A 22,372-nucleotide genomic window follows, 5' to 3' on the forward strand; every position below is an offset into this window, starting at 1 on the left:
ATTCCTAGGGCCACCCACCAGAATGGGATAATTTCCCCCTCTGGGGAGGGGCAGGGGAGGGAGGGGTAGAGGAAAGAAGAGGCAGTGTCTACTGTGTGACTCATTTTCCTTGCCTTGGTTATGAGAGAGGAGATCACTGAACTAGAAGTAGCTATCCAGAAAAAGCCCACCCACCCAGCACAGCCACCCTGGTGGTATAAAGGCTGGGCTGGCCACTGTGCACCCCGTCCCCCCCACACACATTCCCAAACTGGACATAAAAATAGACACTAGTTGGCATAGGTGTTTGTAGTGCCACTTTATTGCCAATAGCTCACATTGCCCAGGGCTAGTGGAAAATAAGAACTATGGTGGCATCTGACAGGTATGGCTAAGCTGGACAGGGGAGTGGGTTTTTGTGGGCACTGATCCTGGGAAGGGGGTATAAGGTGGCTGTGGAAATGTCCACGGAGAAGGTCTCTCTCCCATTCCAAGACCACAGAAGCTTCTATTGCCTCCTGGTACCCAAAGGGGCACCAGTGTAGTCACACTGTATTCCCACTCCCAAGACCACTGAAGCTTCTATTCCCTCCTGGTACCCAAAGGGGCACCAGCGTAGTCACGTGTAGTCACAGGATGATGCAGGGAGGACGGCTGTTGGTGATCTTTTCTAGGGGTTCTCCATTACTGGCTCTTCGGATAGCCTCAATGAGCTACAGGGCAGAGATGTGGAATGGGATGATGCATTGTAGGGGCAGGGTGAATCAGGGGGCCTCCCAACACTGCACATACTCACATCTTTCTCATAAGGAAAGCCCCCATTCTCCAGCTTAGAGAACACCAGCTGTCCATTGATCTCGATCTCAAAGGCCCCTGGTATTAAATAAACCGATGAATGAACTGTATGCTGAGAACAGGCAAAAGTCAGGGGAGTCCCTCCAGAGGGAGTCCCTCCACAGTCCTTAGGCTTCACGTAGGCTCCTTCATGTCCCCCACTGACCCCATTAGAAACTTGTAATTCTTGAAGCCATTTCCCAACCCTGGGTCAAGCCAAAGAAACCTAAGCATCACCTGTGTGTCCTTCCTTTGAACTCGGCTTCGTAACTCGATGAAGAGCACCCGCCCCCCCAACCCGACACTTCTGTAGTCTCACCGGTTTTTCTCTACAGGCTTCATCTGTGACCCCCTCACCTATGGAAGGGGACTCAAGTTGGCTGGATATTTTACTATGTGCCAGACACTGCTGGACACTATATAACAGCCAATGCCAGAGCTAGAAAGTGGTAGAGCTGTGATTTAGAACACTGACTCAGCAGGTGTTCTGCGGGCCTCACCTGTGCCCCCCAGGCGCGACTCGATCTCGATGCCAGGATACTGCTCCTTCACGGCACTCGCCAGCTCCAGGTAGGTCGCCTCGAAGCCGCAGGGTTCACTACGGAGACGATACCTGGGGTCCGCTTGGGTTTCGGGAGAGGGGCCTCTGGGGACCCACTCCCGTCCGGTCCGGACCCCCCACCGGCCAAAGCCGCTCACCAGTACTCCACCATGATGCGGACCCCACTGCCCGGTTCGATCTCCCCGGGAGGGGGCGCTACCGACGGCGGCCCCGGCTCCCCACTCATTGCGGCCCGCTCGGCTCCAGCCGCTGCTTCCGGGTGTGCGCTACGCCGCGGACACGTGACGGGGCGGGGGCCGCGCGTTACGTTCGGGCGCCCCCTGCAGGCCGCGGTTGCTGCTACGTTTTGCCTCTATCCCAGCTCGAGGGCTCCGAGCGGGTCGGACCGGTCCAGACCTCCTTCCCGGGCGTGGCTTCTCAGAGAGCGGGGCTTGTCCAGCAGCTGGTGTCTGCCGGGCTTCACGGCCTATTTAATCTAATGAAATATCTTAGACTGCAAGGCGCATGCCGGTTTACAAAAGGAAGACAAAGTGGTGGGGCAAGAGGACCCAGGGCCTGGGGTTTGGTATGGAATAGTTGCCATTTGTCGCTAACATGTTGATGGTATTTTAAACCACCCCATAGTCACACACCCAAATACTCTGACTCTTAAAACTCTAAACTGTAGGCACAGTCTGGGGCAGAGACCGCCACCCCCCTGCATTCGGAAGCTTTAGGCTTTGGGGTCTCCTGCTCCTGAGGCTCTGTGCTCCCATCACGTGCACCCAGTTTCTGCAACTCCCGTCTCTCCCAGCCTCCCTACAGGGCGGGCATCGTTATTACCATTTTGTAACTCTAGAAATGGAGGCTGTCTCGCTGCCTCTTCCTTCCCACTGTAGTATACTAACAGGTCACTCACTTTAAACCGTTAATTTTTAAACAATTCAGTGATGTATCAAGTTGTGCGACCATCACTACAATCCAGTTACAGAACGTCTCTATTAACCTAAAAAGGTCCCTCCTGCGTGTTTGCAGTCAATCCAGCCCCCAGCTCCAGCCCTAGACAACCACTGATCTGCTTTCTGTTTATAAATTTGCTTTTTCTGGACATTTCATATAAATGGAATGATACAAAATGTGGTCTTTTGCTTCTGGCTTCTTCAGTATAAAGTTTTTGAGGTCCAGCCATGCTGTAGCATGTACCAGTAGTTCCTTTTTGTTGGTGAGTAGTATCCCATTGTATGGCTATACCACCTTTTGTTTATCTATTAATACCAGTTGATGGACATTTGAAGTTTCCAGTTTTTCCCTATTTTGAATAACGCTGCTATGAACGTTCATGTAAGTGTCTTTGTATGTATGTGTGTTCTCATTTCTCTTGGGTAGATTCCTGGGAGTAGAATTGCTGGGTTTTATGGTAAGATTATGTTTAACTTTTTAAGAAACTGCCAAACTGTTTTACAAAGTGGCTGTACCATTTTCCATTCCTGCCGGCAATATACGAGGATTTGTTTCCCCCTTACCTTGTCAACACTTGTTGTCTGTCTCTTTGATTATAGCCATCCTGGTGGGTGTGAGGTAGTACCTCTTGTGGTTTTAATTTGCATTTCTCTAATGACCAGTGATGTTAAGTACCTTTTCATGTGCTTATTAGCCACTCGTATATCTTATTTAAAACATCTATTCAAATCTTTTGCCTATTTTTAATTGGGTTGTCTCTTTATTATTGATTCATAAGAGTTCTTTGTTTATTCGGGATACAAAGTCCCTAATCAGATACAGGATTTGCAAATATTTTCTCCCAGTCTTTGACACTTTTTTTTTTTAATTTTCTTAATGTGTCTTATAAAGTGCAAAAATTTTCAGTTTTGATGAAGTCTGATTTACCAACTTTTTCTTTTGTTGCTTGTGCTTTTGCTGTTGTATCTGAGATCTCTGCCTAACCCAAGGTCACGAAGATTTTCTCCTATGGTTTCTTCTAGAAGTTTTATAGTTTTAGCTCTTACATTTAAGTCTACGATCTACTCTGAGTTAATTTTTGTACATTATGTGAGGTAAGGATATAAATTCATCTTTCGGCTTGTGGATATTCAATTGTCCCCAGAACCATTTATTGAAAAGACTATCCTTTCCCCTATTGAATTGTCTTGGCATCTTTGTCAAAAATCAATTGACCAGAAACTTAAAGGTTTATATTTGGACTCTTGATTTTGTTCCATTGATCTATAAATCTATTCTTTGTTGTTCTTTTTTAATTTAAAAAATTCATATACAATTTATACACAGTAAAATTCACCCTCTTGAGTGTACTTCTTTGTGAGTCCTGACACGCTCATTTGTACATCCACCACCATGACCAAAATACACAACAGGTCCATTACCTCTTCACAAGTCCCTGTGCCCTTCTATTGTCAACCCTTCGCCCTCCTCCCCAACCCCAGATCTGCTTTCTGTCCTTATGGTTCTGCCCCTTCCAGAAAGCCATACAAATGGAATTCTACAGCCCTCAGCCCTCTGAGTCTGGCTTCCCTCTCCAACCTATCCTTTGACATCCAGAGTGATCTTTCCAAAATAGAAATCTGCCTCCTCCCCCATGCCTCTACATAAGCCCAGATAGACCTTGCAGGTCTGGCCTCTGCCCATAGGCCCTGCCAGTCTGGACAGACAGGATGGATGGCTCTTAAACCTGGTTTACAGAACAACCACCTGAGGGCTTGTCAATACCACACATTCCTGGGTCTTGGCCCCAGAGACTGAGATTCAGTAGATGGAGAAGGGCCCAGGGATCTGTTTTTCATATAAGCCGAGGGAGATTTGGAGGCAGGTGGTCACAGGCCACAATTTGAGAAAAACATCTGAGTCCAAAACACTTGTCTTTCCCCATACCTTCCATACCTGCTCGGGCTTACTTGTGTGGCCTCCTCTCCTTCCTTCTCCTCCGCCCCCACTCTGCCTCTGCATGCTGTGTCCCCTCCTGCCTCCTGCCAAGGGCTTTAGCACTTGTTTCCTCATGATGAAAGGTGCCCTCCCTTCCCCATCCACCAATTCCAACCTCCTCCCTGTCCCAGACAGCTTCCCCTCTGCTCCATCATCACTTCCACAGAGAAGTCTTCCGTAAATCCCTGGGTGAGTCATTCTCCCAGAATAGTTGTCACCTGTCATTTATTAATTGTGTGTTCTTTGATTAACATCAGTCTCCCCGACTGGGCTGCGTGAGAATAAGGGCAGAGTCTGTTTTTGTTGCTCACCACTGTCTTCCCAGTACCAAGCATGGGGTTGGCATATAGTAGGTACTTCACAAATATTAGTTGAATGAATGAAGGAATGAATGATTGAGTGAATTGTCTACTGTGCTTTGCACAAGCTGCTCCATGGCCCAGGTGACCTTGCCCCCTCCCCGACTTCTTTGCTTGGTTCACTTAACCTGGTTTTTCAAGGGAAACCCAGTTTGGAGAAAGTTGAGGCTGGAGCCACTCCTTAATGGTCCCCCAGGGCAGACCTCTTATCACCCTGTGGATGTTTGTTTACCCAACTGTCACCCACTTCAGGCTGCTGCCTTTGATCTCAGCCTCCCAGGTCCCCTCCCGGCCCTCTCGTGTTTGCTTAGTGCTGAAGGAGAGAGCTAACGTGATCGCTCTAAGGGAGTCCCTTGGCACCTGGCCAGAGCTTTCCCCAGATCACTCCTCCCACCAAGAGACCCTGCCTAAACCCTTCTATTTCAGAAGAAGAAGCTGAGACCCTGGACTTTGTTCAGAAGGGAGGATATACCCTGGGTACCTCTGAGGGGCTAGGGTACAGCCTGGCTGGCTAGACTGTGGCAGGAGGTCAAGGGGCAGGCCATGTTGATGGACGACCCTCTGGCTGGCTTCCCTCGTTCGCAGAGTGCTCTTTTCCCCAGGAGGTGAGACCCAGAGCAGCAGACAGGCCCCCTAGCTTGGCCAGTGAACTGACCAGGTTTGAGGAGGGGCATGCGGAAGAGTGGGCGGGGCGTTTCCCCTACCTTCCAGCCCCCAGCCCCTCCCTCCCAGGTCGTGAGGACTCTAGATCTTCGCTCTCGAGGCTGTTCAGTTCGACTGTTTTCCCCGCTTCTCCCTTGGCACCTGCTGCCGGGCTAAGAAGGGCGAAAACAATTCCAGCCAGCGTAGTCAGCGAGTCCCCGCCCCTGCTCCTGTGCTTCCTCCTCCCAGGCCCCTCCCCCGGCCCCGCCCCCACCTGCCCAAGATAATTTTAGTTTCCTTGGGCCAGGAGCCCGGACACACAGGACTGACCCTCCCCCCACTCCCACTTCAACGTCCAAAGTCGGGACACCTTCCTACTACCTGTAGAGAAGAGGGAGTGGATTTGAAATCAAGTCGATTTCGAATCTGGGGTCCCTAGACAGAGCCGGACTTCGGACGCTGTGTCCTGCTACTCCTGCTGCGGCTCCTCCAGGTAAGGGGACCGAGATCGGTCCCAGACGACAACCTGCTCCCACCCCCAGCCGCACCAGGGCCCCAGCTGTGCCCGTCTCTGGGCCAGGAGCTGGCTGGCTGCCCAGGTGTGCGGACAGGGGCCCGCCTGGCTCCCCTCCCTTCCCCCCTCAGTGATGTCAGGCCAAGGGCGGGGGCAGGAGGGGGACAGGTAGTTAAGGGCCTGGCGTCTCCCTCCCTAAACCAGTGGCCCCAGCCAGGTGTACCAACGCCCGGGGTCCAGGTAAGGACCAAAGCGATCACTTCATCTTGGGGGTGGGGAGCTCCGGAAGGTCCCGGGTCAATATGGAAAGATTCGGCCTCCTGCTGTGTTACTCTGACGGCCTCACTTTCTTTTCCTCCAGTCTCCCATCCCGCCCTTTCCCTCCTCACCATCTGCCCTCAGTCTTTCCCAAATTCTCATTTCCTGTACTCCTTATTCCTTCCTTCCCTCTCTGTACCCGCCTCCTCAGCCCCCCGGAGAAACCAGCTGATGGAGATGGGAAAGTAAGATCTCAGATTTTCTCTCCAGGAGACGCGCTTTGCCGCTGAAACTAGCCCCTCCCCACATTCCCAGAAAGAGAGCTAGGAGAGGGTCCGAATATCGAGGGAGCTGCCCCGGGTCACTCCTTTGCTTAATTTGATTTTACCCCAGTTTGAGTTTCCCAAAGTCTTTACTAAACACCGACGTCTCCGCGGGGGGAGGGGGGCATCCTCCAGTTTGGAGGGCAGTAAAGGTGAGGGATTCTCTAAATTGCTAGAGCTCCGTCTCTCCGGGAACACAGGGTCCTGTCCTTAGATGGGGGGCTGGGGCGGGATAGGCCCGGGGATCCCTCCCGGCTTCAGAATGAAGTGGGCTCGGAAGGCTGGAGGGGCCGATGCCGGGGGGGGGGGGGGGGGGGGGGGGGGGGGGGGTTTGCAGCGCAGTGGGGCCTAGGGAGAGTCTGTGGTGTTGGGGGGCAGATGGTCTTGTCTGTTTGAATAGTCTGGGGAAAGACCCGAGTGGGGGTCTCCCTGGCACGTTGGGGATGGAGAATGCACCTGTCCGCCATTGGAAGGCCTCCCAACCCCACTGTCCCTTAAAGAATGCCCCCTCTTGGTCGCCTATCCTGGACTCTGCTCTCCCTTCTCCCCCTGATATCCTGCTGGGGGGGCCCTCCATGAAGGCAAGCAGCCTGTAATGATTAACTCCACAGACAGTCTAGCATTCTTCCCAAATTAAACTTTAAAAGAGCTGCCCCCGCACCCCCTTGGGTGTTTTTTCCTGATCGAGAGAGTGGGCGGGGCCCCAGGGTCCTGGGCCCTGCTCCCAACTCTGGGTGACCCAGGGGTTTCCCCACCTCCTCACCTGGGCCCTGCACCCTGAGAGCTCCCCCAAAGGTTAAGCCTTCCCCACTACAATAAATCCCGATGGGGGTGGGACGTGGAGTACTGGGCCAGACTGGGGGCCTTTCCGCCACCTCCAGGTTCCCAGCCCAGGCCTCTGCCCTACCAGCCCCTCCCCCCACCCTGGAAGCACCCAAGGTGGCCTTGTTTTCTATCGGCTCTAAACACTGGGCCCTGCCACCCGCCCTTGGGGCCAGCCAGGTGGGGCAAGATTCAGGAAGTAAACAAGGAGGCAGGAGGCTGGGAGGGCGGGAAGGAGGGTGGGGCCGGAGCCACCGGGGCAGGAGAGGCGGTTAGGGAAGCCACAGTTTGGAGCTGCAGTGTGGAGGGGACAGATTGATTTCGGGGGTCAGTTTCAACAGAAGCTTCAGATCTCTTGGGAGGGGGCCTGCCCAGGCCCCACAGCTAGGACCCCGTTCTCCTCCCATCTCATCTCTTTTGTCCTGACTGCCCCACTCCTCTTTGCCTAGAAGGGTCTGGAGGGCAGCGTGGAGGGATGTAAAGCCAAAACCCAAGTCTTAAATCGGCCCTTCTGCCCTCTGACCCCAGACTCTAATCGGATTTAAATCTACTCCCCTCTCCCCTTCCAAACACTGTGCGATTCCTGCCCGATTCCTGCCCCCACTCCTCTGTTGGTCTCTGACTTCGTGGTGGGGGTGGCCCCTGCCATCCCTCCCCCTAGTCCTCCCCGGAATGAAGTCACCAGGGCTGTTTGCCAGAGGTTAGACAGAAGGTGGGAGTCTGGGCATTGTGTTTTGGTGTTGCTGTACTGATGTTTGTTGATGTTCGATAGTGGGTGTGTCTTGCCCTTTGCACCACAGGACTCTGAGCCCCCTCCCTCGTTCTCCCTCCAGGCCTTTCCCTGTCTGCCTGTGTCAGTCCTCTTGGGTGTTTTGACTTTCCCCTCCTGCTGCTGTGGCACCCCTCTGGCCAGGACACCCAAGAAAGTGTGTTAACAGGACCCTCATCCCCCAGAGGTGTTGCAGACGAGTCCCCTGGGCCTTCTGAGTCCTCCCCTGGGCCTTCTGAGTCCTGGGTGCTAGGGGTGGGCAGCAGCAGCAGAATGAAAGCCTGGTAGGGCCCAGACAGGAGAGGCAGTGCTGTGCGTTTCCTTGGGTGAGCCAGGGGCACCACTGGGAGGTCGGCTCCACTCCAGATGGGCTTCTGAATCCGGGCCGGGCCTTTCTTCTCCCCTTCCTGTGTGAGGGGGCTCCTGGGCTGGGTGGTGGCTACAGGACTGGGGGCAGATTGCAGGTCCCACCTGGACTGGTGCAGTTGCAGTCGGAGGTAGGCCAAGGGTGGGGAAGAGGAGGTGATGTCAGAGGAGCCTCAGGCCCCGCATCCTCCTCCTTCTCCCCTATCCTGTTCCCTGCCCTGTGCCTCCCCTATTCCTCCCAGGCTGGTAGGATGGGGGCAGGAGTGGAGGGGGTGGGTAGAGGCAGGGTTGTTTGTGTTTCTCCTAAGCCAGGAAGTTGTTCGGATGAGTCAAGGTTGAATGGAGAGCCCCAGGCAGTACTGTCCCGCCCCACCCTGACTCACCTGTCCCCCAAATCCCCTCATGCCCTCACTTAAGGGTCAGGGGCCTGCCCCGTCCTGGGAGGGCAATCCCAGGGCACCCCAGGCAGCCTAACAGCACTGGCCCAGTGGCCGGAGAGCGGGCAGGGGGCTGGAACTGATGAGTTCTCCCAGGCCCTCCTGGGTCTCTGCCCAGCCAAAGGGGTCTTGGTTCCTGTGGAGGAGGGGCTTGTGCTGCCTCTATGCCCAGTGGACATCTTTGCCCCCTCTCTCCTATCCTTACTCGTCCCAGGTGCCTGTGCAGCGCCTGTGGGTGAGAAGACATGGGTAAGGCCCCAGCCTTGCCTAATAGTGCCAGGTGTCTTCAGACCAGTGGGTGGATAAGACAGGTGCACAGTAGTTGGGGCAGAGGCTGCACAGTGCGGCAAGGGAGCCCTTCGGTCTGCATGTGGAAAATCCAGGAAAGCTTCTCAGAGGAGATGGCTCTGGCATTGGGGCTTCAAGAAAGTTGGGCAGGGGGCCAGCCTGGTGGCACAGCGGTTAAGTTTGCATGTTCCGCTTCGGCAGCCCAAGGTTCACCAGTTTGGATCCTGGGCGCAGACCGACTCACTGCTCATCAAGCCATGCTGAGGCGGCATCCCACGGAGAAGAACTAGAACTCTACAACTATGATACACAACTATGTACTGAGGCTTTGGGGAGGAGGAAAAAAAAAGAAAGTTGGGCAGGAGGAGGGACCTGGGGAGGGCACACAAGGTTTGGGAGCTGCTGGGGCAAGGGCCCCCAGGCTGGCCCTCTCCCTCCCACTGCAGCCCAGCTGAGCCCGCCTCCTGCCCTCCTAGTTTCTGTCCTTCCCCACCTCCTTCTCCCCTTCTGTGCATCACTCAGCACTTGGGCAGGCGTTGCCACAACAGGCTCTGGCAACCAGGTCTGGCAACGAAGTGCTGGAAAAACCCGGGGCAGAGCCCAGAGGAGTGAGTGCCTCATGCTTGGAGATGGAGGGGTGGCCCTGTGCCCTGACACTGAGAGCCTGAGCCCCAGACAGTCTGTGGGTTGTGGAGTCTGTTGCTGCTGCCTAGCTTGTGGTAGGGGGACCCCCTTAGCTCTTCCCCTGGGCAACTTGGGGCTAAAGGAAGAGCACTGGACCTGGAGCCCAAACACCGGGTTCCACTCCCTGGGTCACCTGTGATGGGCAAGGATGCTTCCTCCTCTGGGACTCGGTGTCCCCTTGTGTAAAATGGGCTCATGCTACCCTTCCAGGTAGAAAGGCTCCAGGGAAACTCCAGTTCGAGGGGGAGCATTGAGGTGCAGTGTAAACTCTGAGGGGGGTATGAGGTCGGGAGGTCCGGGTCCTCTTGGCCCCTCTCCCTGGGACAAGGGCAAAAGAGCAGCTGCATTCAGCCCCCTCTTCTCCTTCAGATGTCATGGAGCTGGGTCTGTCTCCACCTCATCCCAGCAGCTCCCCAGAAGACCTGTACCTGGCCCCCGGCACCCCTCCTGGGACTCCCCCACCTCCTGACACCCCTCTGCCTGGGGAGGTGAAGAGGTCCCAGCCTCTGCCCATTCCAAACAGCAGGTACAATGGGGTGCTGGGACTGAGGAGGGGCTGGGGGGGCAGTGCTGGGTTATACGTAGAAGCTTGCAGTCGATCCCTCCCCACCTTGGCCACAGGAAACTTCTTCGAGAGGAGGAGCTGCGGGCAAGCTCTCTACCCTCCATTCCCAACCCCTTCCCTGAGCTCTGCAGTCCTCCTTCACAGACCCCCATTCTCGGGGGATCCTGCAGTGCAAGGGGGCTGCTCTCCCGAGACGCCAGCCGCCTGCATGTGAGTTGTCCTGGGAAAGAGGAGGCAGGGATATGGGGGTGTGACGGGACTGGGTGGATATAGCCCCACTTCCATGAAGGTGGGGGATTTGGTCAGGGGTCCCTGAGAGTATAACAGGTGCAGGAAGGGAAAGAATCACCTTTTGCCCTTCTTCAAGTCATCTGCACTTCTTGGGGTGCAGGTAGTAAAGGTGTACAGCGAAGATGGGGCCTGCCGGTCGGTGGAGGTGGCGGCGGGTGCCACAGCTCGCTACGTGTCCGAAATGCTGGTGCAGAGAGCTCACGCCCTGAGTGATGAGAACTGGGGGCTGGTGGAGTGCCACCCCCATCTAGCGCTGGGTGAGTTGGGCTGCAGGGGGCTGCCTAGGCTAGAAGGCAATACTTCACATCTTTGGCTAGGCAGGTGGCTCATCTGGGGGGGCCTGGCTCGTCTCCACTGACCCCTGCTTTTTGCCCTTGACCGCAGAGCGGGGCTTGGAGGACCATGAGTCGGTGGTGGAAGTGCAGGCCGCCTGGCCCATTGGCGGAGATAGCCGCTTCGTCTTCCGGAAAAACTTCGCCAAGTATGAACTGTTCAAGAGCTCCCCAGTGAGTGTGTGTGAGGGGAGTCTGGGCTCTGGGACACCCTGATCCCCAACCTGGACCCTCAATCCCTGAGTGCTGACTCCTTTCTCCCCCAGCAGTCCCTGTTCCCAGAGAAGATGGTCTCCAGCTGTCTTGATGCCCACACGGGCATATCCCACGAAGACCTCATCCAGGTGAGGGGACATCCCCATTTCACAGCATATTCACGATTCCCCAGGATCGCCCATTGTTTCTCGGCCCTTAAGCCTTGTGCCTCCCCTCTATGTGATGGAAAGAGCCCAGTGCAGTCCTATGTCCTATGGGACCGTGGATAAGTCCCTTTCCCTGCCTGAGCATCAGTTTCTTCATCTGTTAAATGGGGACAATGAGTGCATGTGGAGCACCTCCTGTCATAAAGGCGGGTCCTTTGAAGGCCTGGGGGTGTGTGTGAGTGTGTGTGTGTGTGTGTGTGTGTGTGTGTGAATGTCAGGCCCCCTCTAGGCCTCTCACCCTCTTCTTCTCCTCTGGCCTTAGAACTTCCTGAATGCAGGCAGCTGCCCAGAGATCCAGGGCTTTCTGCAGCTGCGGGGGTCAGGACGCAAGCTTTGGAAACGCTTCTTCTGCTTCTTGCGCCGGTCTGGGCTCTATTACTCCACCAAGGGCACCTCCAAGGTGAGGTCTTGAGGGTGACAGCCCGAGCCCCTCAGATACCCCATCCCCGGTCCTTCTAGGAGTTGCCCCCTCCCTGTTGGAACTCCTGGACCTTTCTCCCCCTGGGCCCTGTGACCCTCAGCTGCTCCTCTTTCTCTCCCAGTTTACCTGCCCCAGGAGGTAGCTGGGGGAAAGGCAGGTGAACTGAGTTCGAGTCCTGGCTCTACTTCTATTTGCTGTGTGACCTGGGGCACTTCTCTGCCCCTCTCTGGGCCTGAAATCTCTCCAACTGGCTTAGGGGGCAGTAGTAGGGGAATAGGGTCTGCCTGTGACAAGTCCTGCTCACCCGTGCTGTGCAGGATCCTAGGCACCTGCAGTACGTAGCAGACGTGAACGAGTCCAACGCATATGTGGTGACCCAGGGCCGCAAGCTCTACGGGATGCCCACAGACTTCGGCTTCTGTATCAAGGTGAAGACCCTGGCCTGGCCTGGGGGTGGAGGGAGAGCTGCTCAGGCCCCGGGATCCTACCTGAGGCTTCTGAGCTCCATCTGGGACGCCCAGACTCCTCTCTCTGCACGGTGCCCTGCCCCATGGAGACAGGAGACAGACACCTGGTCCTAAAGCCAGTTTCCTCCCCCTGTAGCCGAACAAGCTTCGAAATGGCCACAAGGGGCTTCGCATCTTCTGCAGTGAGGATGAGCAGAGCCGCACCTGCTGGTTAGCCGCCTTCCGCCTCTTTAAGGTGAGGCTCTGGGGCTGGCCTGGGGGGCTGGCCTCACCCTCGGGACCCCTGGCGTGAGGGAGGAGTTATAGCTGTACCCTCAGGAAGTCTCCAGAATGAGGGGGCATCACAGCCTTGCTCTCTCAGAATCCCTGGTCCAAGGCTGGTGTTGCAGCTCTGGCTTCAGGAAGCTCCTTATCCAGGGCAGAGACACAGCCCCCTGCTCTCGGAGAGTTCTGGTCTGGGAGGTGTCACAGCCTAGCCCCCAGGACCTGCTTGACCTCAGGCCCTCTTTCTCTCTCCACCCCCCAGTATGGCGTGCAGCTGTATAAGAATTATCAGCAGGCACAGTCTCGCCACCTGCGCCCATCCTGTGTGGGTTCCCCACCCTTGGTGAGTATGCAGAGGGGCATTAGCCGGGGGTGGGCACCCAGGCCCCGTCCCGGGAATACTTGGGTCCTGTTCTGACCGCCCCTCCATCCTATCCCTTCTGCAGAGAAGTGTTTCGGATAACACCCTGGTGGCCATGGACTTCTCCGGCCATGCTGGACGTGTCATTGAGAACCCCCGGGAAGCTCTGAGTGCAGCCCTGGAGGAGGCCCAGGCCTGGAGGGTGAGGAGCCTGCACCCATCTGGGTGTTTGTACTGGGACCTACACTCCATATGGTTTCCATGGAGCAGGAGGAGGAGAGGGGTGAGGGGAGGCCGCCAGCTGTGGAAAGGGGCTCTACATTCTTGAGGGGCTGGGTAATACTCCAGCCATGCCCTGACCCCTCCTGTCCCCCACTGCTCTGCAGAAGAAGACGAACCACCGTCTCAGCCTGCCCACCCCATGCTCAGGCGCAAGCCTCAGTGCAGGTAAGTAAGGGCCCAGCGTCCCTGGGAGTGGGGGCTGCCTTGGCTTCTCTGAGCTTTCCTGGTGGGGGTGGTTAGTATGAGGGTCCCCTCCCTGGAATGACTGCCCATCTGCCTCCCCCCACCCCAGCCATCCACCGCACCCAACCGTGGTTCCATGGACGCATTTCCCGTGAGGAGAGCCAGCGGCTCATCGGGCAGCAGGGCCTGGTAGACGGGTAAGGGGCAGGGCTGGGCCAGGCAACATGCCCAGGGATGAGAGACCCTGGGTAGGTGGCAGCCATGTGTCTTCTGGTAACGTTGCCCTGTCTCCTGGTAGCCTGTTCCTGGTCCGAGAGAGTCAGCGGAACCCACAGGGCTTTGTCCTCTCTTTGTGCCACCTGCAGAAAGTCAAACATTATCTTATCCTGCCGGTGAGTAATCAATCCCTCCCTTCCCAAGAGTCCCAGATTCCTGCAGTGGAGACACGGGACTCCCAGAAACCTGTCCTCCTCATCAGCCCCCTCAGGAAGCTCCCCCGGCCCCCAGGGCGTCCGGGTCTCCTGCTCTCTCCTTTCTCCCTGCATAAACAACGGGGACCTCAGCCCTGGCCAAGGAGGGACCTTCTCAAGCCTCGTGCCCTTCCCTGACCTTCCGCCCCCTATGGTCGTACCCCAGAGCGAGGAGGAGGGCCGCCTTTACTTCAGCATGGACGATGGCCAGACTCGCTTCACTGACTTGCTGCAGCTCGTGGAGTTCCACCAGCTGAACCGCGGCATCCTGCCATGCTTGCTGCGCCACTGCTGTACCCGCGTGGCCCTCTGACCGCCACACAAGCAGGCACGGTCTCAGCCAGCTCCAGGCTGCCCACCACCCCCTCCACTCGCAGGGTGGACTCGGAGGGGACAGAAGGTGGGGACAGGATCGTGAACAATTGGAGGGCTCCCTCACTCCAGTTTTCTCCTCTGCTCCTTTTCCTCCCTCAGGCAGAAAGTGCTCTCCACCAGTCCACCCTCAACCCCTCTCCTCAAGGGAAGGTACTTGTGTTGGCCCTCTCCCCTTCGTGGAGCTCCAGGGCACTGCTCTGGGGCAGGGCATTATGGGAGAAATGGGGGCAGCCCAGGTGGTCTTACACCCCACACTTTGTACAGACTGAGAGGCCAGTTGATCTGCTCTGTTTTATACTATTGACAATAAAGATTATTTTTTGGTACACATGTGAGTTCCGTCTGGCAAGAGCTGGCTGGCTGGAGTAGAGAAGGGGAGCTGGAGAGGTGGGCACCGGTTAAGGCCTTGGCGAATGTGTCAGATGGATTGAGGCCATGTACCGACCAGCCTGGATGTTTAAGGGCAGTGGTGGTCTTGGTCATCTGAGAGTCTCCAGTGTCCAGCATGGAGCCTGGCCCAGACTGGGTGCCCAGTAATTGCTTGTTAAATGAATGAATGGACAAGGGACTGTCATCCAGGTGAGATCTCCTGACAGGACCTAAAGCTATGGAGGTAACTCTGACAAGACCTGGGGATGGAGCTGAGTCAGCAGCATCCTTATCCTCTGCAAGTCCTGGACTAACTGGTGGAATAATGAGTCCTGACAAAGACAACAGTTATGCATCCACCACCAAGTCACACAACTCCACTGTGGGAAGCTCCATTACCTTCCACAAGTCCCTGTGACCCCCACTGTTGACCCCCCTCTCTCCTCTCCAAGGCCAGATCTGCTTTCTGTCCTTATAGTTAGTTCTGCTCCCTCCAGAAAGTCATGCAAATGGAATCCTACAGCACTCAGCCCTCTGAATCTGGCTCCCTCTCCAACCTACCCTTCACCTTCCAGGTGATCTTTCCAAAATAGAAATCTGTCCCCTCCTCTGTGCCTCCACTTAAGCCCAGATAGACCCCGCAGGGTCTGGCCTCTGCCCACTGCCCACACCAGCCTATATTTTCGTCTAAAGAGTTTTGATGAAGAGTTTGATAGTTTTAGCTCTTACATGATGGGGGAGCTTTATAATAAATGTATCAGATTGGCAACATCTGAACCTGCTGCTCGGTCTTCAAATCACAAAGAGACAGACCTTCCCTCCACACATGTGAACCCCAGTGAGGTATTGTTTTTGCCAAGAAATCAAACCTAAATCTGATCCCCTGGATCCAACTACTAGTTTATCGGAAATACAGGGAACAGAGGAACACGTGAAATGACACAGGGGGATATAATTACCAAAATCCAGATTGGGAAACTACAGATAACCCAGTTTCTTCTTCAACAACAAAAAAATTACAAGAAGAGATGGGGATCTCTAGGTTTCAAGAAATTTAGACATATACCAACCAAGTGTAATATGTTGACCTTATTTGATTCAAATCCAAACTAGCTAACTGTAAAAAACATGAGCAATTGGGGGAAATTTGAACTCTGATGAGTATTTGATGATATTAGGGAATTATGGTTAACTTTTAAGGTGTGATAATGGTATTGTGGTTATGTTTTTTTAAAAAAGTCTTCAAAAAGTTTTTAGGGGCCAGCCCAGTGGCGTATTGGTTATGTGCGCACACTGCACTTTGGTGGCCTGAGGTTTGCAGGTTCAGATCCCGGGCATGGACCTACACATGGCTTATCAAGCCATGCTGTGGTAGGCGTCTCACATATATAGTAGAGGAAGATGGGCATGGATATTAGCTCAGGGCCAATCTTTCTCAGCAAAAGAAAGAGGAGGATTGGCAGCAGATCTTAGCTCAGGGCTAGTCTTCCTCACCAAAAAAAAAAAAGTTTTTAAAAAGATGCTAGATATAGTTCATTTCTAGAAACGATGATGAAAATATAGGATTGATGCTAATTGGCCTATACCTTTAAGAGATTCATTCTAAAGGATTTATAGGTGAAATGCTGTCTCAGCTTTTTTTTAGAATAACCCAGAGATTAGGGGAGAGCGTGTGGGTGTAGTCATGGGTTGGCCATGAGTTGACACTGGTTAAAGTTGGGTAATAGGTACATGGGGATTCATTAAATTATTCTCTAATTTTGTATAAGCTTGAAAATTCCATAATAATTTTTTTTGTTTTTTGAGGAAGCTTAGCCCTGCGCTAACATCTGTTGCCAATCTCTTTATTTTTTTCTTTTTTCTCCCCAAAGCCCCAGTACGTAGCTGTGTATCATAGTTTAGAGTTGTAGCTCTTCTGCGTGGGATGCCACCTCAGCATGGCTTGATGAGCAGTGCGTAGGTCTGCGCCCAGGATCCGAACCAGCGAACCGTGAGCCGCCAAAGCAGACCAAGCGAACTTAACCGCTACTCCACCGGGCCAGCCCCAATAATTTTTTTTTTTTTAAATAGAGAATCTCTCCCCAAATCTCTGAGATTGGTTGGGCATGAGGTGGTGGAATCCCATTTTGTAGATGAGGGAACTGATGGTTCAGTGAAGAGACCAGCCCCAAATCACAGTCAGTGGGAGAGCCAGGATTTAAACCCAGATCTGAGTACCAGGTCTGGGTTGTTCTGCTACCCTGCCTGGCTGACTTCCAGGTGGGATTCCTAAGTGGTCTGTAGAAGGGTCTTCCTCTGGAGAGCCCTTCGCTTCTCTGCAGTCCTGGTCTCTGGCTGGTGGGGGATTGTCTTAAGGTGACCTGGAGAAGCACCAACCACCACAGCCAGCCCTTAGGCCAGGCTTGGCAGCCCTGGTAACCACTTGTGACCGAGGCACCCTGACTTTGGCTAATCCCAGCCTGGGGAGCCAGGCCTGTCAGACAGAGATGAGCAGAGATGCCTCATCCACCCTCCAGCCTGGAACCTGCTGAGGATGTACCCTGAAGAAGCACTGCAGGTGTGAGGTGGGTGCAGATTTTGTTTCTTTTTAGCAGGATTTGAAGAGGCAGGGACCAGCACAACCCGCTGCCCGCCACCTGCCAGCCGCCATGGTTCTCCCAACCATCCCGTCTCCGGCTGCTCCTTGGGCCCGAGCTGGCTGGTGCTGGCTGTGTGGCTAGCTGTGGATGCCCAGAGCCACTTCTGAGGTCTGGGTGCTAGGAGTCCGTGCTGGGGTGAGAGTAAAGGGGTCAGAATGAGTCACCTCTTAGGCATGTCTAGGGATTTAGGCTGCACAAAAACAGGACCCAGTGTCCCCTCACAGCCTGAGGCACCGGCAGGGTTGTGACAAAGCTCTTCTACGTCAATCAGCTAATCGGAGCATGTGACAGATATTGTTCCCATGGTATATACAGGAAACTGAGGCTCGAAGAGGGTGACCCACCTGAGGTCACAGGTGGAGTTAGGGACAGAGATCAGACTCAGTCCATCTTGCAGGTGGTGGTACACAGCCCTCCTTGCCCTGCCCTTTGTTCTCTGCCCCCTCCCCTCTCAGTGCTGGCCACTGTGAGGGACCTGGGCTGCTGGGGGTCCTTAGAGGTGGCAGCTGGCTCAGCCCTGAGCTGGATATTAGAAATCGGCAGCTGGACATCCTTGGTGAGTAGCCGAGATCTCTGGCTTCTTGGAGGAGAGGCAGCAGCTGAGAATGTGGGGGGCAAGGGCCCCTCAGGGCCAGCTTGCAGAGGGACCCGAGGCAAGTTTCCCCAGTTCTGAGGGTGTGGGAAGGCTGCTGCTCTACCACTAAAGAGTCTGCAGCACGGCCCACAGCGGCCAGACAGCAGAAGGGACTGCCAAGTATAGTTGCAGTGCTGGATAGTAGAAGCTTGCGGCTATGAGGAAATCAGGGCGGGGGGGTGGGGAGGGTGAAGGGAGGCAGGGGCATTGTGAAGAAGGTAGGGCTGGCACCTCAGATACTGTCTTTTCAATATTAAGTTATTGAGTTTGATTATAAAAAATAGATGTGCTTGTTAAAGATCATTTCAGAAATCAGTTTGGAAAAGAAAAGGAAATTCCCCTTAATCTCCCCATGCTGAGGAGGATCCAGGCTTGAGAGAGGGTGATGCAGGGCCCACAGCCAGGGGAGTGGCCCTAAATGGCCTGCAGCGCATCATAGACACCAGCTCCTGAGGCTGGTGTGGCTGGTGTGAGCGTGGCACCAGAGTGCATAGCCATCCCTGGCAACACCACGGGCCTGTAGGGAGATGTGGCCGCAGGGTTGGCCTCCCTGCCTGCTCAAGTGTGGAGGGCAGGGAGGGCTGGTGCCAATTTTCTGGACTCTGGGAACAGGTGGGCATGACTGTAGGGGAGCCTACCTCCCCTAGGATGCCCTGGGTGGGGCATCCAGACAGACAAAGCTCTGGCCAGTTCGTGCTGTCCCTGCTCCCCAGACATCCTGGTCAATGAAATCTATGCAGCCTCCGAGTTCAAGGGTGGAGAACCTCCTGGTGCAGGCCTGAGGGTTCAACATCAGGTAAGTGACCCTGCCAGGCTTCTTCCTCCTACCCCAGTGCCAGGCACCCTGAGGAGGGAGGGAGGGAGGAAAGAAGACAGGCAGGGAGCCCAAGGCTACTTGGAAGGATCCTTTCTTTTTTTTTTTGCTGAGGAAGACCAGCCCTGAGCTAACATCCATTGCCAATCTTCCTACTTTTTTCCCCCCTTTTTCTCCCCAAAGCCCCAGTAGATAGTTGTATGTCATAGTTGCACATCCCTCCAGTCGCTGTATGTGGGACGCCACCTCAGCATGGCCGGACAAGCAGTGCATTGGTGCGGGCCCGGGAGCCGAACCCGTGCCGCCAGCAGTGGAGCGTGCGCACTCAACCGCCAAGCCACGAGGCCGGCCCTGGAAGGATCCTTTCTTCTGAACTGTCTCTACAAGCAGTTTTCTAATGGCTTCCTGAGTCCAAGTGTTCCAGCAGGGGTTGAGGGGCAGGTCGGGGTGGGGTTGGGGGGAGCACCGCCTTTATATCTGGGAGTTCAGCTTCATGGTATATTTGGAAAAAAGGCTTCCACTGCTGAACCACTGATCTGGTCCAGCAGACAGAAAACAGGGCCCAGAGAGGTCAGGGGTTGGTGCAACTTGCACAGCGGTGAGGTCTGTGGCAGAGTCTGCTTTCTTGTCCTGTGCTGTTGGCAGAACCTCAGCTTTGGGGCTTTGGGAGTGAGGTGTACCACGGTCTCTTAGGACAGAGGACTCCAAGCTTCCAGCTGGGGTGGGGAGTTGGGAGAAGAAGGGAGAGAGCGAGCTGGATCTTTGGGGAATTGGATGTTGCAGACTGGAGTCTAGAGCCACAAGGGACTGGGTGATCCTGGGGGCTGAGGCTGGTCCCCAGGGGTTCCCCATGATCTCCATACAGGAAGGGGTGTTGGGAAGTGGGGGAACTATCTGGGCTGAGAAGGGTTGTGCTCTACCGGGCTCTAATGAGTCCTGAAATTCAATCCCATGTGGGCTGAGCTATGATGGTGTCTAGTGACCTCTTGCAGGGCTGCGTCTGCCCCAAGGCAGAGGCAGATTTTTCTTTGCTGGGCACCTGGGGGCTGTTTAGGTGGAGCTTCGTTTCCACGGTAAGCAGTTTGTTTTTATTTGGGTTGGGTTTATTTGGGGTGGTTTGGGGGAGTCTGAGGGAGATTGGGAGGCCAATGCCACTCTTTTTGGTCCACCATGTGGATCCCTTGAGGGTCTGGTAATGGAGCTGGGCTCTGTGACCTTGAAGCTGTTTGCTGGGACGGAGTGGACCGCCTGCACCGCCACAAAACCGCAGCCAACGGATGTGTTCCTCGGCGTCTATCTGGCCAACCCGCGCCCTGTGAGACCCAGGATGTGGTAGAAGTGGGCATTCCTACCAGACACTACCCCAATTTTCCAAAGGATTCCGGGGTATCTCCTTTCTTCCAGCCTTGGCCCACCCACGGCCCTCTTACACTCTTCCGTTCCGATACAGGTTCCCACCTTCTGGTTCCCTTCTCCCAGCGGAGCCAGCCCTTCCCACACATCTAAGGGGCGAACTGGGAGGGTGGGGAGAGGCGACTGGGCGAGTAGGGCGTGACCTAAGAGTCGGGCGAGGCTGGAGTAAGAGTGAGGACGCACCCGGGAACACCCATTCCGCAGTCGCTCTAGCTCGGCAGCACGTGCGGAAAGTGAGCTGCATCCGCGCCCGCCCTTCCGTTTCCCTCTTCCCCCGGACAACCCTGCCTGCACGGCCTCTGGGCGCCGAGCCGTCGGGGAGCTGCGGGCGCCGGGCTCGGCAGAGCGGCCTCCGCTTCTGCGGCGGAAAGGCCCGCGCGTTTCACCAGGGGGCGCGCCCGCGGCCTGCGCTCGGCGCACCCGGCCCCACCGAGGTAGCCGAGTACGCGCCGTCGGTCCCCGGGGCCTGCGGGAGGTGGCTTGCGTGGCGCCACATCAACAAGCCCATCCGTCGTGGGTCACGGGGGTTAGTTTGTTCTTCATTGCGAGTCGGTGGGGGCCTCCAGAGACCAGGCGGGTGGAGGAAGGTCTGAGCACCACATCGAAGCATCGCGGGGCTCTGGGGGCGAAGGCCAAACAGGACCTGCGCGGACGTGGCGGCTCTGTCCTCCGGCTCCGGGGACCCACGCCCCCGCCTCCCGACGGCGCCGAGCGGGCTCAGCCGCGCGGCTGCAGTGACACCCAGCGGCCGTGGCGGGAAGTGCAGGCGCCGCTCGCTCAGCTCCTGATGTAGAGGTCGGCCGGCGCCTCTCGAGGTTCCCACTCGTGGTTACGAGCGGGTACCCCCAAGAGAGAGGGCCGCGCTCTGCAGACTGCCCCGCGGGGCACTTCCCCTTCCCCTCCCCCAGTTTCCTCCCCTGCAGTCGCCTGAGCGCTGGGAGATCCTGCAAGGCTGCAGTGCCCGGAAGGGCGGGGCGGGGCGCAGCGGCGGCGCTGGGCTGTGACCCCGAGCAGTTTCACTTCTGGATCCTACCCCGGGTGTGATGGGAGAGTACCTGGGGTGGGGTTAGAGGGGGGACACACGGCCGTGCCGAGGTCCAGCGCTCGGCACCCCAAGTGAGGGATGGGTTTTTACTCCTGGGGTGTCACGCGACCCACGCTTTCCTCTATTTTCCACCCCCCCGCCATGGGTTCCACTCCGCAGTCCCCGGAGCTGCCGCTCCTCCCCAGCAGCCGCCGCCTCCGCGGGGGCTGCCGACCCCCGGAGAGGCCCCGAGCGGCGTGGGCGGCAGGAGGAGCGAGCTGTGAAGCCGCAGGCAGGGGGTTAGGCTGCGGGCTGCTGAGACGCCGAGCTGTTTCTCAGAAGTGCAGCTGCCCCTCCCCTCACACCCCCCTCAAGTCCCACCTCGCACCGCACCCCTTCCCCCTCTCCGCCCGGCCTTCGCTTTCCTCTCCCAGGCACCGGTAACCCGGGAATCTGGTGTCCGGGTCCACGCAGAATTAAGAGGAGATCCTGAGACAGGACGGAGGCCCGGAGTTTAGACCCCGCCTCGATGCCCCTATTCAGAGCCTCCCACAATTCCGCTGTCACCTCGCTGTCCCCCACACCCCAGTGGGCCAGGATTGAAATTTCATAGAGTGGTTAAAAGAAAGTGACCACTTGGGAAAATCATAGGCCCCCATCACCCTAGCTCCAAGCCCCCACCTCTCTCCCAGTGCCTGCGTTTGGTGGTGAGAGAAGGAAGAGAGAACTGGACCTTCATTCTCTCCACTCTTGTTTCTGGAGTTAAAGGAAATGCCTGGCTGAGTTCCGGCTGGAAAGAACTTCAGAGATCCCTGACTCCAGGGAAAAATCAAGGCCCAGAGAGGGAAAGTCAAGTGCCCAGGGTGACCCAGAGAGGCAGGTCTGGGACTGGAACCCAGGAGTCCAGATCCTCAGCTGGAGTCTGCACCAGCGGTCGTTTCCTTTACTGAGACTTCAGAGCTTTGCTGGATTCACTGACTCTGCCTGCTTTCCTCCAACACACACACACCCAGGAGCCTAGGGAGGGCAGTTAGGGTTTGTGAGTGAGAGGGAGGTGGGGGTGCTGAGAATGTAATTCCGGTGGGGGTGGCATGAGGATTGAGCTGGTGGAAGGATGAGCCTGGAGGAGGAGGCGGCATCTGCCCCCCTAGTTCCCATCCACCAGCCGCCCCCAGGGCTGTGGTTTATTTGACTAGGCAGCTCTTCTGGGCCAGGGGGCCGGGGGGCTGAGGGAGGGAGGTGAGGTGATGGGAAAAGGCTGTTCTGGGGCTTCCTGCCCCCTCAGTCCTGGGG

General features: G+C 56.0%; 2 protein-coding genes across 3 annotated transcripts; one reads left to right on the forward strand and one right to left on the reverse strand.

Annotated features, from left to right (window-relative positions):
- Positions 1 to 279: 279 nt before the first annotated feature.
- On the reverse strand, positions 280 to 1,648 carry MIEN1 (migration and invasion enhancer 1). Its single transcript, XM_058560880.1, has 4 exons — positions 1,513 to 1,648; positions 1,314 to 1,411; positions 776 to 852; positions 280 to 692 (listed from the first exon to the last, which is right to left on the reverse strand). The coding sequence occupies exons 1-4, from the start codon at positions 1,599 to 1,601 to the stop codon at positions 609 to 611; spliced, it is 348 nt and encodes a 115-aa protein (XP_058416863.1). The 5' UTR covers positions 1,602 to 1,648; the 3' UTR covers positions 280 to 608.
- Positions 1,649 to 5,476: 3,828 nt separating this feature from the next.
- Positions 5,477 to 14,521, forward strand: GRB7 (growth factor receptor bound protein 7). 2 transcript variants are annotated; one of them, XM_058560881.1, is made up of 15 exons: positions 5,477 to 5,785; positions 10,123 to 10,279; positions 10,375 to 10,528; positions 10,710 to 10,866; positions 10,994 to 11,115; positions 11,208 to 11,285; positions 11,626 to 11,763; positions 12,102 to 12,212; positions 12,388 to 12,486; positions 12,778 to 12,858; positions 12,962 to 13,078; positions 13,263 to 13,323; positions 13,451 to 13,538; positions 13,640 to 13,733; positions 13,978 to 14,521. In XM_058560881.1, the coding sequence occupies exons 2-15, from the start codon at positions 10,128 to 10,130 to the stop codon at positions 14,122 to 14,124; spliced, it is 1,599 nt and encodes a 532-aa protein (XP_058416864.1). In that variant the 5' UTR covers positions 5,477 to 5,785; positions 10,123 to 10,127; the 3' UTR covers positions 14,125 to 14,521. The 2 variants fall into 2 exon arrangements, with proteins under 2 accessions (XP_058416864.1, XP_058416865.1); XM_058560882.1 differs by lacking the exon at positions 5,477 to 5,785 and adding an exon at positions 5,816 to 6,046.
- The last annotated feature ends 7,851 nt before the right edge of the window (positions 14,522 to 22,372 follow it).

This window comes from Diceros bicornis, chromosome 18 (assembly GCF_020826845.1).
Source record: "Diceros bicornis minor isolate mBicDic1 chromosome 18, mDicBic1.mat.cur, whole genome shotgun sequence".
NCBI classification, from domain to species: domain Eukaryota; kingdom Metazoa; phylum Chordata; class Mammalia; order Perissodactyla; family Rhinocerotidae; genus Diceros; species Diceros bicornis.